Below are 14,530 nucleotides of genomic sequence, written 5' to 3' on the forward strand. Positions count from 1 at the left end.
AGTTTGTTCCATTACAACGAATTTAAGGGACAAAAATACTCTAAAATTATATTCTGCTGCTAACATCTGATACATTATTAAAAACTGTACTTGCTATTGAATGCAATATGTATAAAGGCAAAATTTTGTTGGAAAGGCAGTTTAACCAGTTCTACCACAGTATATACTTCATTAGCTGTTTGTTGTTTTCTCTCTTCTCATCCAGGTATATCTGCATTTGTAGAAGTTTGGTCATCTAACAGAACAGAAAATTACTCAAAAACCTTTGAACACCAACTTCTTGATATGGGAGCAAAAGTAAGGAAACTATTTTGAAATAAATAAATAGGAAAGCTCTTAATTACAAACCAGCTTGCACATTCTGTTTGTCATGTATATTTCTTAGTAGTTTTTACAGTGCAGGAAGGAAGATAATCATAGAATCTTTGCGTTGGAAGGGACCCTTTAAGGTCATCTACTCCAACACCTCTGCAAGGAGCAGGGACGTCTTCAACTATATCAGGTTGCTCAGAGCCCTGTCCAACCTGACCTGGAATGTTTCCAGGGATGGGGTGTCTACCACCTCTCTGGGCAACATGGGCCACTGTTTCACCACCCTTGGTGTGAAAAATTTCTTCCTTATATCGAGTCAAAATCTGCCCTCTTATAGTTTAAAACCATTACCCCTTGCCCTACCGCAACAAGCCCTGCTAAAAAGTCTGTCCCCATCTTTCTTATAAGCCCCCTTTAAGTACTGAAAGGCTGCAATAAGGTCTCCCTGGAGCCTTCTTCAAGGCTTGGAGGTCTCTAAGCTGGAAATCCTCTACAGATACTGTTTTTTAGCAAACAGGGACAACTGTTACTTCTGGGTGCTCAAGCAACCTGAGTAGCCTCTCGCATTCACTGTTGCAAGCCTTCTTTTCTCCAGGCTGAACAATCCCAACTCTCAGCCTGCCCCTCAGATAATTGCTGTAGCTGGTCCTCCTCTGGACCCGCTCCAACAGCTCCATGTCTTCCCTGTGCTGAGGGCTCCAGAGCTGGATGCAGGACTCCAGGTGGGGTCTCGACAGAGCAGAGTAGAGGGGCAGAATCCCCTCCCTCGACCTGCTGGCCACGCTGCTTTGGATGCAGCTCAGGATATGGTTGGCCTTCTGGGCTGCATGTGCACATTGCTGGCTCATGTCCAGTTTTTCATCCACCAGTACCCCCAAATCCTTCTTGGCAGGGCTGTTCTCAACCCCTTCATTGCCTGGCCTGTACTGATACCAGGGCTTGCCCCAACCCAGGTGCAGGACCCTGTACTTGGCCTTGTTGAACTTCATGAGGTTCACATGGGCCCATTCCTCAAGCTTGTCCAGGTCCCTCTGGATGGCATCCTCAGGTGTGTCAGTCACCATCACAGACCTGAGAATAGATGCATGTGCTTGTTAGTGACAGATGGGGAAATGCATTTAAAGCCTCCCTATATCTATAAACCTATTTGTATATTAATATGATAGCATGCATTTGTTGTGACGTATTGGGCTTGCCACATACTGTGAGCAAACCAAATCTAAGTGTTGAAAACCTGTGGCTTACAAGTATGTACCTTATGTTGTTTTGTTAACTTCTAGGCAGCTGCTCTGTTGTTACTACAATATTTTCTAACCCAAGTACCATGACAGTTTATTCTTCCATTCACTTTCTTACAAATACAGTTCAACTCCAGAAAGTGCTAGCAAAAATACACCTAAGAGACTTTGTATATGTCTCAGTGATTTTTTCCATATCAAGTGTAGTTGACTTGTAGGTGTAAAATACGTTTAATTGCCAGCTGTAAAATTTCAATCAAAGACCAAAGTCAAACTGGCATCTTCCCTTCTTGCACATTATCACCGGTTAATGGAGATTTTTGCAGCCCACATTGTGCTCTAAATAACATTTGCATGAACTCTCCATGCTTTTTAACTGTGCATGTGTAGGTTTATCCCTCAGTAAGTTTGCAGATGACACCAAGCTGAGTGGGAATGTTGATCTGCTGGAGGGTAGGAGGGCTCTGCAGAGGGATCTGGACAGGCTGGATCGATGGGCAGAGGCCAACTGTATGAGGTTTAATAAGGCCAAGTGCAGGGTCCTGCACTTTGGCCACAACAACCCCATGCAGTGCTACAGGCTTGGGGAGGAGTGGCTGGAGAGCAGCCCGGTGGAAAGGGACCTGGGGGTGCTGGTTGACAGCCGGCTGAACGTGAGCCGGCAGTGTGCCCAGGTGGCCAAGAAGGCCAACAGCATCCTGGCCTGTATCAGGAATAGTGTGGCCAGCAGGAGTAGGGAAGTGATTGTGCCCCTGTACTCGGCACTGGTGAGGCCACACCTTGAATCCTGTGTTCAGTTTTAGGCCCCTCACTACAAGAAGGATGTTGAGGTGCTGGAGCATGTCCAGAGAAGGGCAACGAAGCTGGTGAGGGGTCTGGAGCACAAGTCTTCTGAGGAGCGTCTGAGGGAACTGGGGTTGTTTAGTCTGGAGAAGAAGAGGCTGAGAGGAGACCTTATCGCTCTCGACAGCTACCTGAAAGGGGGTTGTGGCGACGAGGGTGTTGGTCTCTTCTCCCAAGTAACTAGTGATAGGACAAGAGGAAATGGCCTCAAGTTGCGCCAGGGGAGGTTTAGATTGGATATTAGGAAAAATTTCTTCACTGAGAGGGTGGTCAGGCATTGGAACAGGCTGCCCAGGGAGGTGGTGGAGTCGCCATCTCTGGAGGTGTTCAAAAAACGTGTGGATGTGGCACTTCAGGACATGGTTTAGGGGACATGGTGGTGCTGGATTAATGGTTGGACTTGATGATCTTAAAGGTCCTTTCCAACCTAGTGATTCTGTGATTCTGTAATCTTACTGTAATTTAGGAAGTTTTGCTGATGTCCCCAAAGCTTCTCTTTCTGTATGAATTTATCTGAGATAGCATGACAGAAGAGTAGAATAAGTTTTTATTATAAAAGCAAATACAACTCTCAGTAAATTGAGTAAGAAATGTTTCTTGTTCTTCTGTGCTGTCCTCTCAGATCTATGGAACTCTGATGTTTGGTTTTTCTCATAGAAAATATGACAAAGCATACGACTTCAAAAGTCCTCAAGCTGATCAAAAAGTAGCTGGATATGGTAAAAGCTATAGGCAGATGATACAGATGAGCCTATTTAGCAGATCCCTGTGACTGAAAATGGGTGGTTCTGTCCCTTCACTATTCCAGACACTTCCTTCCCTTTTATTGGGCTGAGCACATGATAGTAAACTGACTTGGCTCACTCTGTCAGGAAAGAAAATTGTAAATTAGTTCTTCACTAGATCATTGATTCAGACATCTCAAGCTAAGGTCAGGTGAGCAGTAGAGGATGTCCAGGGTAAGAGAGGAGATAAGAGAGGTGAGAGGGAAGTATAAGGTGGTGCTCCTCCATAATTTGGAGGCAAAGCTGTATGACACATCTGTCTCCTTAGGACATGGGCTGTGAGCTGGATACTAGCATAAGTGAGTAAGCAACTGTATCTGGAGTCATAATTTATTCTGAAGGAATTCATTGGTCCTGTATATTTAAATTATCATGGTTTTTTTGTCTTCCAAGAAGCAGTAAATCAGCTTGCCACCAGAAATTTTTGGAAAAGCTGAGTAGTTCTCTTAAAGCTAAATAAGATCCAGCATGTTGGAAGCTAAGTATAGTGATGCAATTGAGAGTGCAGCAGAAAGCTACCCAGCTATTTCTATTTGGCTGTGCTGAGAGGATGTTGCTGTAAAATATGAATTGTACTGATATCACCATGTCAACAATCACAACAACTGATCAAATAGTTTTATGCATAGGTTGTTTAATCTTCACAAAAGGAAACTTTGGTTGTGAAGAATGAAGTATCTAGAACTAGAAAGGTTATTACTTAGTTGTCAATAGAGGCTGGTAACTGAAGATTTGATCAGTTGTACAACACAATGAAAATGTCAGGTATGATATTAGCTGTACTGACTTAAGTTTTCTGTATTTCTTACTTTTTAAAGTGTTCCCATGTAATTTTTTCTGTTTGTAGTATCTTCAGCCTTCCCTCAAAACTAAAAGTGATCCTTATTGATGAGAATTAAAGGATGAGGTTAGCTGTACTCTTTAAGCCTGTGAGATCTTTGATAAATAAAAAAAATAATTTGGCATTTCTTTGGATAGTGGCAACTACTTTCTGTACTGGCTCTTGCATAAGAAATTATGTTGGGCTACATAAGTAAAAATGTTGTAAGATTAGCGATACAGCTGGAGTAGGGAGATTAAAATGGTAATCTAGAGAAAAGAAGTTTGAAAACAAAAGGCTACTCTAGCCCTCTAGCATGCATTGCTTTGGCTTGACTAATGAGCCTTGAGTTTTGATTGCTTGAGGCTTCTTGCGAAGTTGAGAAAGATCAAAAGAGTCCTTGACATAATGTTTAGAGTAAGTTTTTACGCTAATGGTTTATACATTAAAAACAGACTATGCTAGCTAGTTTCATTAGCATTTTCTGATTATCAGACTTAAAGATGAACTCTCTGTGTATTTCTGCAGGTTTCAAAATCTTTGAACAAGTATGTGACCCATGTAGTCTTCAAAGATGGACGTTTGTCTACATGGAGAAAAGCACAGAAGATGGGTGTAAAAATAGTTTCTGTACTCTGGGTGGAGAAGTGAGTACTTGTGAATATAATGAATGTGACCCATTCCAGAGATAATGGATTCTAGCATTGTTTTATTTAAAAACTTAAGTACAGTACCTGTTTTTTTCATGTACTTGAAATAGTGATAAATCTGTAAGTAAATTATAATTTTCCTATGACATATTCTTATTATTAAGCAAGTTACTTGCACAAAAAGGTAAAATGTTAACTCTTAAAAAATGAATGTGTTGAAGTAGTTCCGTAGTATATTTGTTAACCATTCAGTGTTCCAGTCCTTTGCTCTCAGATAGTATGCGTGGGCAGTGAAGACCAGATATTTATGTTGAATAAAATTCTTCAATTTGCACATGAAAAAGCACATTTCATCAGGGACATTGTACTGTTTCTCTACTTAACTCCTGGAGACAGAGTATCTCCCAGCAAGAAAGAAAAAAATCCATATGTAGTCTGGCTTTTAAGACATTTGGCAGGTTCAGAACAGCACTGCTTGAAGATTCTGAATTACCATGTGGAAAAAGTTAAATTTAAATAAACAAATAAATCAAATTTCAGCTGTGCAGCCAGCCAGTCCATGAGAATTTACTAGTCCATAGCTTCTCTGCGTTTGCAAAGCGGTTGTGAGACCTAACTTAGATTTCAGATAAAGTGTAAAATCACTTCCAGTGTTTAAGAATATGCATGTGTTATACTCAAACACTCCAATCAATAAATTGCTGTGATGATGAAAATTAGAATGTAAGTCAAGTAAAGAGGCCTTGTCCCATACCAGTTGCAATATACATGGAGAGACAGAAGTCTGCTAAATGAAAAAGTAAAAAAGAAAAAAAAGGGGAGGGGGGCAAAATGAGCTCTGCAGCCACTTAAATGTAGGCCAGTACAACCGCAAAACTTGCGATGCAAGACAGTTAGCCAAAAAAGAAATTCATGCAGTTCTGCAGAAGCCAGAGTTTTCTGTTTTTTTAAGAATATCGGATATAGAAGTTAGAGCTTCACAACCCAGCTAGCTTTAACACCAAGGAAGAAATACCTCAAAAATGAGTGTGATGCAAAATTTTATTTATGTGAATATATCTTTTTCTGTCCTGCTATCTGAGTGCATGAGAATGGTGGTCATTTCAGCAGGAATCTGGTTATGAAATTAAATATGCTCTTCAGCTGACTAAGTGTATAAGCACGGAATTTGAAACCTTAGTCACAGGACCTATAAACTATTTGAGGACTTGGATGTACTGTAGTAAAAAGGATCCCAGAAAAACATCCAGGTGAGTAGCATCTGCAATGGAAGAATGAATGTGCCTTACAGGGGAGAGTCTCGGATGTGTCATACAGAAATGCTGTCTCTAATAGCAGTTCCACCCCAAGAGTCTCGTCTGCAATACTGGAAGGTATTGAGTGCATGAATGCTGTAGAAAGCTCAGACACGGAGACAGCTAGATATGTGATACTATAGGGGTGTGGTGGGTTGACCTTGGCTGGATGCCAGGTGCCCACCAAAGCCGCTCTATTATTCCCCTTTGCTGGATAGGAGAGAGAAAATGTAATGCAAATCTTGTGGGTAGAGATAAGGACAGAGAGAGATCAGTCAGCAATTACTGTCATGGGCAAAACAGACTCGATTTGGGGAAAATAATTTAATTTATTGCCAATCAAATCACAGTAGGATAATGAGAAATAAGACCAAATCTTAAAACATCTTTCCCACACCCCTCCCTTCTTCCCGGGCTCAACTTTGCTTCCGATTTCTGTACCTCCTCCTCTCCAGCGGCACAGGGGGATGGGGAATGGGGGTTGTGGTCATGTCATCACACATTCTTTTCTGCCGCTTCTTCCTCCTCAGGGGGAGGACTCCTCACACTCTTTTCTGCTCCAGCGTGGGGTCCCTGCCATGGGAGGAAGCTCTCCATGAACTTTTCCAAAGCGAGTCCTTCCCACAGGCTGCAGTTCTTCACAAACTGCTTCAGCCTGGGTCCCTTCTACAGGGTGCCGTCCTTCAGGAACAGACTGCTCCAGTGTGGGTCTCCCACAGGGTCACGAGTCCTGCCAGCAAACCTGCTCCAATGTGGGCTCCTCTCTCCACGGGTCCACAGGTCCGGCCAGGAGCCTGGTCCAATATGGGCCTCCTACTGGGTCACAGACGCCTTCAGGCATCCCCCTGCTCTGGCATCGGTCTGCAGGTGGAGATCTGCTCCAGTGTGGAACTCCATGGGCTGCAGGGGGACAGCCTGCCTCACCATGGACTTCACCAGGGGCTGCAGGGGAATCTCTGCTCCGGTGCCTGGAGCACCTCCTCCCCCTCCTTCCTCACTGACCTTGGTGTCTGCAGAGCTGTTCCTCCCATATTCTCACCCCTCTCTCTGTCTGCAATTGCTGCGTGCCACTTTTTTTCCCCTTCTTAACTATGCTATCCCAGAGGCACTACCACCATCACTGATTGGCTTGGCCTTGGTCAGCACAAGGTCCATCTTGGAGCTGGCTGGCATGTGCTCTGTCAAACACAGAGGAAGCTTCTATCAGCTTCTCACAGAAGCCATCCCTGCAGCCCCCCACCACTACCAAAACCTTGCCACACAAACCCAAAACAAGACGACAGCATGGAGCTTTGAGATCCAGATGTAAAAGCCTCAAGAAACTTCAGCTGGAAACTTTTTTGTTGCTGGATACCAGCAACAAAAGAAAAAACAGGAGAAATGATCTGGAGGGAAAACTTAAGCTGTTTGATAGGAAAGAGAAAGCTAGCATCTTCCTGGTATTTTTTGAAGTGTTCCTAGTATGTGCTGGACAAGGCAGGGTCTTGCTATATGGCTTAGAAGATGAGGTTCATTGGAACTGGGGAAATCATCTGCCATGGAGAGATGTATTTTATTGTGTGGGGGATGACACTGAACACCCAAACTGTGAATTATGATTGAACTTCTCTGTAATTTTTTTCTTTTTCTTTTCTTAATCTTTTTCTTCTGCCTTTTAGTTTAAAGTTAATGCCAAAAGGTACACAAGAACATACAACTTAAATTTTTGTATACTCTAGGCAGAATTCATAGGAATATCATATCCTTGAGCAAAGTAGAGGTCAGGAGCAGTAGAAGCTTACATAAGAGATAGTAATGAATAGTCTTACTACTGATAGAGTTATTCAAATGAGGGACAGACAATACAAAATTAAAATGAGTCTGTGCTAGCATACATGCTAAAATTTTTTGTAATAAGATGAGGGAGCTGGGGTGCCTGACTTAAAATTATATGCCGAGTATATGAATATCTGAGAAATTTGGCAGGCAGAAGGTGATCTGTGAACCCTGGGACAATGTAAACAGGAAGGACTGGATAGTCTGTGCCAGTAAAATAGTGGTCCTGTATGTATGGAAACTTAGTTTGAAAATTATAACTGTGTAAGCAAATAATGCAGAGTTCATATGAGTTGAAGTTTTAGCATTACTAAAAAAAGATGGCTTGATCAACCATCTGCTTTGTTCAATAGAGAGTGGAACGTTCTCAAAATGGTCTGAAATGCTGTGAAATGTCATTTCAGGAAATGTAGTAGTAAATGGCAACTTTCTAGTGTAGACTGGGGATTGGATGACTCCTGTTGGAATGCAGTGTGAAGACAAATATTTTAGGTATTACTTGGTCTTAATTGGCTTGTGGATGGCTGTACAAATTATTTCAGAGAACCTTGTTGTCAGTATGACCACAGTATAAAACCAGTGTTCATACTGGAACAGCAAAACCCAAGAAGTTTTGTGACAGTGCTCAACTTCAAAATGGAGTGTACTTAAAATGGAAAAAGTTCTATTAAGAAGCTAAGACAGTGAAGGGAATAATATTCTTGCTGGTGTCAAGGAGACTAAAGCATAAGTCCTCTTAAGTATATGAGAAGGAAGATGGTCATCACATTGTGTGAGCAGAAAATTAAGGTTTTGGGACTTACAGTAAGTGTTTTCATGGCATTACTACCTAAGCAGTAGTCAAAATTCATGTTAAATAGAACATAAAACCTCATGTGATGGTATGACAGCATTTTATCATGGAAAGTTCTGACAAGATGGCAACAAGCATGACTGAAGCTATAAAATAGTTTTCTCACAAGATGTGATTGAAGAGACAAGAATTCTTCAGCCTGGGAAAGAAGTGGGAGTGGAGGGCGAGATACTCTTCTGAACACAAAGGTTCACATGGGTAGGCTGAATAGGGAACGAATGTATGTTTTCCTTTCCAGTAGAAGAATTGGAAAGCATCACATGAATCTGAAGGCAGATTGAGAGAAAACAGTAAATGATGTTTTTTAGGAAAAACATAGTTAGGGAACTCTTTGTTGCAGAACCATAGTCAGCAAAGATTTACATGAGTTTAAAAATTGCTGATGCAATTGAATGTTTAGTTTTACCAAAAACCAAATACAGTATTACATCTGACCATCCCTAAACCAGACATCTGTGGAGCATGGCAAAGTAAACTGGGAAAGTTTGCCTGTGTTTTCATGTTTTCACATGTTCTTGGGAATTTTGATATTGGAAACAAGATGCTGGAATATATGAAAGTTATGAAATCACAGAATAGTTTAGGTTGGAAAAGACCTTTAAGATCATCAAGTCAAACCTAGCACTGCCAAGTCTACCACTAAACCATGTCCCTAAGTGCCACATCTACATGTCTTTTAAATACCTCCAGGGATGGGGACTCAGCCACTTTCTGGGGCAGCCCGTTCCAGTGCTTGACAACCCTTTCAATGGAGAAATTTTTCCTAACATCCAATCTAAAACTCCCCTGGTGCAATTTGAGGCTGTTTCCTCTTGGACTATCGCTTGTTAATTGGAAGAAGAGACCGACACCTACCTCACTACAGCCTCCTTTGAGGTAGTTATAGAGAGCAATAAAGTCTCCCCTCAGCCTCCTTTTCTTCAGACCAAGCAACCCCAGTTCCCTCAGCTGCTCCTCATTCAGAGACTTGTTCTCTAGACCCCTCACCAGTTTCATTGCCCTTCTTTGGACGCGCTCCAGCATCTCAATGTCTTTCTTGTAGTGAGGGGCCCAAAACTGCATACAGTATTTGAGGTGCGGCCCCACCAGTGCCAAGTACAGGTGTACAATCACTTCCCTACTCCTGCTGGCCACGCTATTGCTGATACAAACCAGGATGCTGTTGGCCTTCTTGGCCACCTGGGCACCCTGCTGGCTCACGTTCAGCCAGCTGTCGATGAACACCCCCAGATCCTTTTCTGCCAGGCAGCTTTCCAGCCACTCTTCCTCAAGCCTGCAGCGTTGCATGAGGTTGTCCCTCAAGTGCAGGACCCAGCACTTAACCTTGTTAAACCTCATACAGGTGGCCTCGGCCCATTGATCCAGCCTGTCCAGATCCCCCTGTAGAGCCTTCCTATCCTCAAACAGATGAACATTGCACCCAACTTGCTGTCATCTGCAAACTTGCTGAGGATGCACTTGATCCACTCATCCAGATCATTGATAAAGATATTAAACAGAACTGGCACCAATGCTGAGACACTTGTGACTGCCTGCCAACTGGATTTAACTCCATTTGCCACAACTCTTTTGAGCCCAGCCATCCAGCCAGTTTTTAACCCAGAGAAAAGCACACCTGTCCAAGCCACCAGCACCAGTTTCTCCAGGAGAATGCTGTGGGATATGCTGTCAAAGGCTTTACAAGTCTAGGTAGACAACATCCACAGCCTTTCCCTCATGCACTGAGTGAGTGACCTTGTCATAGAAGGACGTGTCTTTATAAACCCATGCTGACTGGGCCTGATCACCTGGTTGTCCTGTACGTGCCATGTGATGTACGTACTGCTCAAGATGATCTGATCTATAACCTTCCCTGCCACCAAGGACAGAGTAACAGGCCTGTAGTTTCCCAGATCATCCTTCTGACCCTTCTTGTAGATGGGTGTCACATTTGCTAACCTCCTGTCAATTGGGACTTCCCCAGTTAGCCAGGACTGCTGATAAATGATGGAAAGTGGCTTGGCGAGCATTTCCGCCAGCTCCCTCAGTACCCTTGGGTGGATCCCAGCTGGCCCCATGGACTGGTGTGTGTCTAAGTGGTGTAGCAGGTCGCTAAGCATTTTCCCTTGGATTATGGGGGCTTCATTCTGTTCCCCATCCCTGTCTTCCAGCTCAGGGGGCTGCACACCCTGTGAACAACTGGTCTTACTATTAAAGACTGAGGCAAAAGCGGCATTAAGTACCTCAGCCTTTTCCTCATCCTTTGTCACTACGTTTCCCCCCGCATCCAATAAAGGATAGAGTTTCGCCTTAATCTGGACACTACTTTGTGATGTTTGAGCTCTGAAAACACCAGATAAGCAAATCATAAGCAAAATCATAAACAATCATAAAATCATAAAGCAAATCATAAACAGTTACTCCAGCATTTCCTGATTCTTCTGCTTTGTGCCAAATACTCTCTCACTTAACAGGTAGTGGACCCCTACTTCCAAGCTGTTTCATGTGTACACTACTGCTACCTTCCCACGAGCAGTGCTTGAGCCTCTCAGAGGAACATGCCCTATGATTTGAAAAATACTATAATAATCACTTTTCTCTATTAAAACCAGCACAAATCATTACAATACAAGGCTTTGTGCAGTATTTAGTGAATATTGCCTTGTTGAACTCCACTGGATTTCTAGTGCTTTCTCCAATGATCTGCCTCAAACTTGTATTGGAAGCTTCTGCTTTATAGTATGAGCATCTATGTGAATCTAAATTGAATGTAGTTCTGCAGTTTAATAGGAAATAATTTGATTGATAAGAAGGCTCTTTAAAATAAAATGACAATTGAAATTCAAAAAAATTCCTAACTGCAGAGTAAATGTATTTTTTATTGTAAAAAAATTTGTTTTACTTTTTTATTTTCTAAGAACGGTAGATATGTCTAACTTTAAAAATAGTGCACAAAATCATGGACTTGCTGTAATATTCATGTAAATAAATTGTGAGTTTAATGCAAAATGAGTGACAGCTTTGGGGTCACTGAAAAAAATTTTTTTAGTGCTTCTTCAACTCAAATACCTCAATGAGCAACCTGAAAAAAATCAAAACCCAATAACAAAAAGAACCCTACATAAGATAGAATTGCTACAATCTGTGTCCAAATTAAGAACATGTAATACTTCCAAATCAAATCCATAATTGGGAAAATCTACCTTATCTACCTTAGTATAGTAATTCACTCATGTCACAAATAAATTTGCATTCAGATTTGTCTGCAAAGTAAAAAATTCTTTTAAGATATTTCATGGTCAAATTTTCTTCCTTTTAGCTTCTCTGAATCAATTAAATCTCTGAATTAATGTAAATTTTAACGTAGTCTACATCTATGCTGATTGTTATACAGAATTTAATAATAGCCACTGAAGTCCATCATGTTGAATATCATCTATTTGATGCTCCAGAGAACGCTAAACTCAGTTAGTTTGAGAAATACGTGTAGTGGTTTGGCTTTTCTTTATTCAAAACTGAGTAAGCATTAGATTTTAATTCTACAGATACAAACTTTATAGCAGTTAGATCACTAGGTGTCACTAGAACCACAATTTTGAATGACTTCTGGGGGAATTCTAGTGTAGTCTATTAAGGTTCCATACTCTTTCCCATAATCGGTTTTATTATCCATTGTTTTAGAATAAAACTGTATTTACATATTTTTATCAAAAGAACTTTAATGTTCTTAATGTTCTTCTTATTAATTAATAACCAAGTTTTTGTCTCAATGTCATCCATAGTGTTCACAAATACAGTAGATTTTATCATATTCCAAGATAACATTAATCCTACTATTCTCAAATCAGTCTTTGAATATGAAAAGACAAGAAAAACTAGGGGTATGGTATCAGTTGGATTTTTGGTTTTGTAATTAAAAAAGAAGTTTGCATAAATACAGATTACTTCTGTGTAAAGGGCTGGCTTTGGCATGGCATGTACAAAGAGAAAGCAGAAAACTGAGACTAATGGGTAAGATGTAAAAGCCAGGATCAGATGAAGCCTCCTTCCTCATTTGCCCAAATAGAAAAATTTCCTGCCCTCCTCTCCTCCTGCCATGACATTCTGTAGACTACTTGGGAGTTTACTGTCATCACAGTGACCAAGTTAAGGTTTTAAGTTTATTAGCTAGTGAACAATGAAAACCTACAGTCCTCACAAAAGTCAGGGCAAGATTTGACGTTCATGAGAATCTGTCCAGAAGGACTTAATACAATGATTTTTTAATGTGTGGAAAATAAGTGTGAATCTTTGCATTTCAGAACAGCAATTTAGAGGGCATCGTAATTTATTATACAGGTGTCGAGAAACTGGAGTACATGTTGATGAATCCTTATTTCCTGCGGTAGATGCTAATGAAGGATTACCGCTACGGATGAAAAAAGTGAGTATGTGACTTTTTTTTTTTTAAATAGGCCTAGAGTAGTAAACTTTAAAGTTTGAACTTGATTTCCTGACCTCAGGCATTTTCAGAACATTCTGTAAACTCTACCTATCCATCTAAATAGGTTTTTAAAGGTAGGCTATGGCCGTGATGATGTGACATCTTATCTGAAGAAAGGATAATAAAAGTAGAGTTTTTATATTGGTGAATAAAGAAATTAAGTTTTAAATTAAAATGACATATTGATTAACTAATCAAAAAAACATGACCGTAATGTGGCTTATGTTTCACTGAGTTGCAACAAAGCCTAAAATCCTGGTATTTAAAAAGATCACAGAATCACAGTATCACAGAATCACTAAGGTTGGAAAGGACCTTCAAAATCATCAAGTCCAACCATTAATCCAGCGCCACCATGTTCCCTAAACCATGTCCTGAAGCGCCACATCCACACGTTTTTTGAACACTTCCAGAGATGGTGACTCCACCACCTCCCTGAGCAGCCTGTTCCAATGCTTGACCACCCTCTCGGTGAAGAAATTTTTCCTCATATCCAATCTAAACCTCCCCTGGCACAACTTGAGGCCATTTCCTCTCATCCTATTGCTAGTTACTTGGGAGAAGAGACCAATACCCTCGTCGCCACAACCCCCTTTCAGGTAGTTGTAGAGAGCGATAAGGTCTCCCCTCAGCCTCCTCTTCTCCAGACCAAGCAACCCCAGTTCCCTCAGCCGCTCCTCATAAGACTTGTGCTCCAGCCCCCTCACCAGCATTGCTGCCCTTCTTTGGACACGCTTAAGCACCTCAGCATCCTTCTTGTAGTGAGGGGCCCAAAACTGAACACAGGATTCAAGGTGCGGCCTCACCAGTGCCGAGTACAGGAGCACAATCACTTCCCTACTCCTGGTGGCCACGCTATTTCTGACACAGGCCAGGACACTGTTGGCCGCCTTGGCCACCTGGGCACACTGCCGGCTCATGTTCAGCCGGCTGTCAACCAGCACCCCCAGGTCCTTTTCCATCGGGCAGCTCTCCAGCCACGCCTCCCCAAGCCCATAGTGTTGCATGGGGTTGTTGTGACCGAAGTACAGGACCCGGCACTTGGCCGTATGAAACCTCATACAGTTGGCCTCTGCCCATCGATCCAGCCTGTCCAGATCCCTCTGCAGAGCCCTCCTACCCTCCAGCAGATCAACACTCCCACCCAGGTTGGTGTCATCTGCAAACTTACTGAGGGAGCACTCGATCCCTTCATCCAGATCATCAATAAAGATATTGAACAAGACCGGTCCCAGAACCAAGCCCTGGGGAACACCGCCAGCCGGATTTAACGCCGTTCACCACAACTCTCTGGGCTCGGCCATCCAGCCAGTTCCTCACCCAGTGAAGAGTAAACCTATCTAAGCCACGAGCCGCCAGTTTCTCCAGGATAATGCTGTGGGGGACACTGTCAAAGGCGTTACTAAAGTGCAGGTAGACAACGTCCACAGTCTTTCCCTCATCCACTAGGCGGGTCA

At 42.2% G+C, this 14,530-nt stretch overlaps 1 protein-coding gene across 1 annotated transcript in view; it reads left to right on the forward strand.

The window, feature by feature from the left end:
- Nucleotides 1-210: 210 nt before the first annotated feature.
- Nucleotides 211-14,530, forward strand: part of MCPH1 (microcephalin 1) — a gene marked incomplete at its 3' end in the record, with an annotated part of 133,198 nt that continues 118,878 nt past the window's right edge. Inside the window, exons 1-3 of the mRNA XM_081998087.1 lie at nucleotides 211-297; nucleotides 4,527-4,645; nucleotides 12,929-13,013. Of these exons, the coding sequence (XP_081854213.1) occupies nucleotides 286-297; nucleotides 4,527-4,645; nucleotides 12,929-13,013 (216 nt within the window). The 5' untranslated portion in view covers nucleotides 211-285. The remainder of the gene's footprint in view (nucleotides 298-4,526; nucleotides 4,646-12,928; nucleotides 13,014-14,530) is intronic.

This window comes from Phaethon aethereus (assembly GCF_964289735.1).
Source record: "Phaethon aethereus genome assembly, chromosome: 3".
Taxonomy (NCBI): domain Eukaryota; kingdom Metazoa; phylum Chordata; class Aves; order Phaethontiformes; family Phaethontidae; genus Phaethon; species Phaethon aethereus.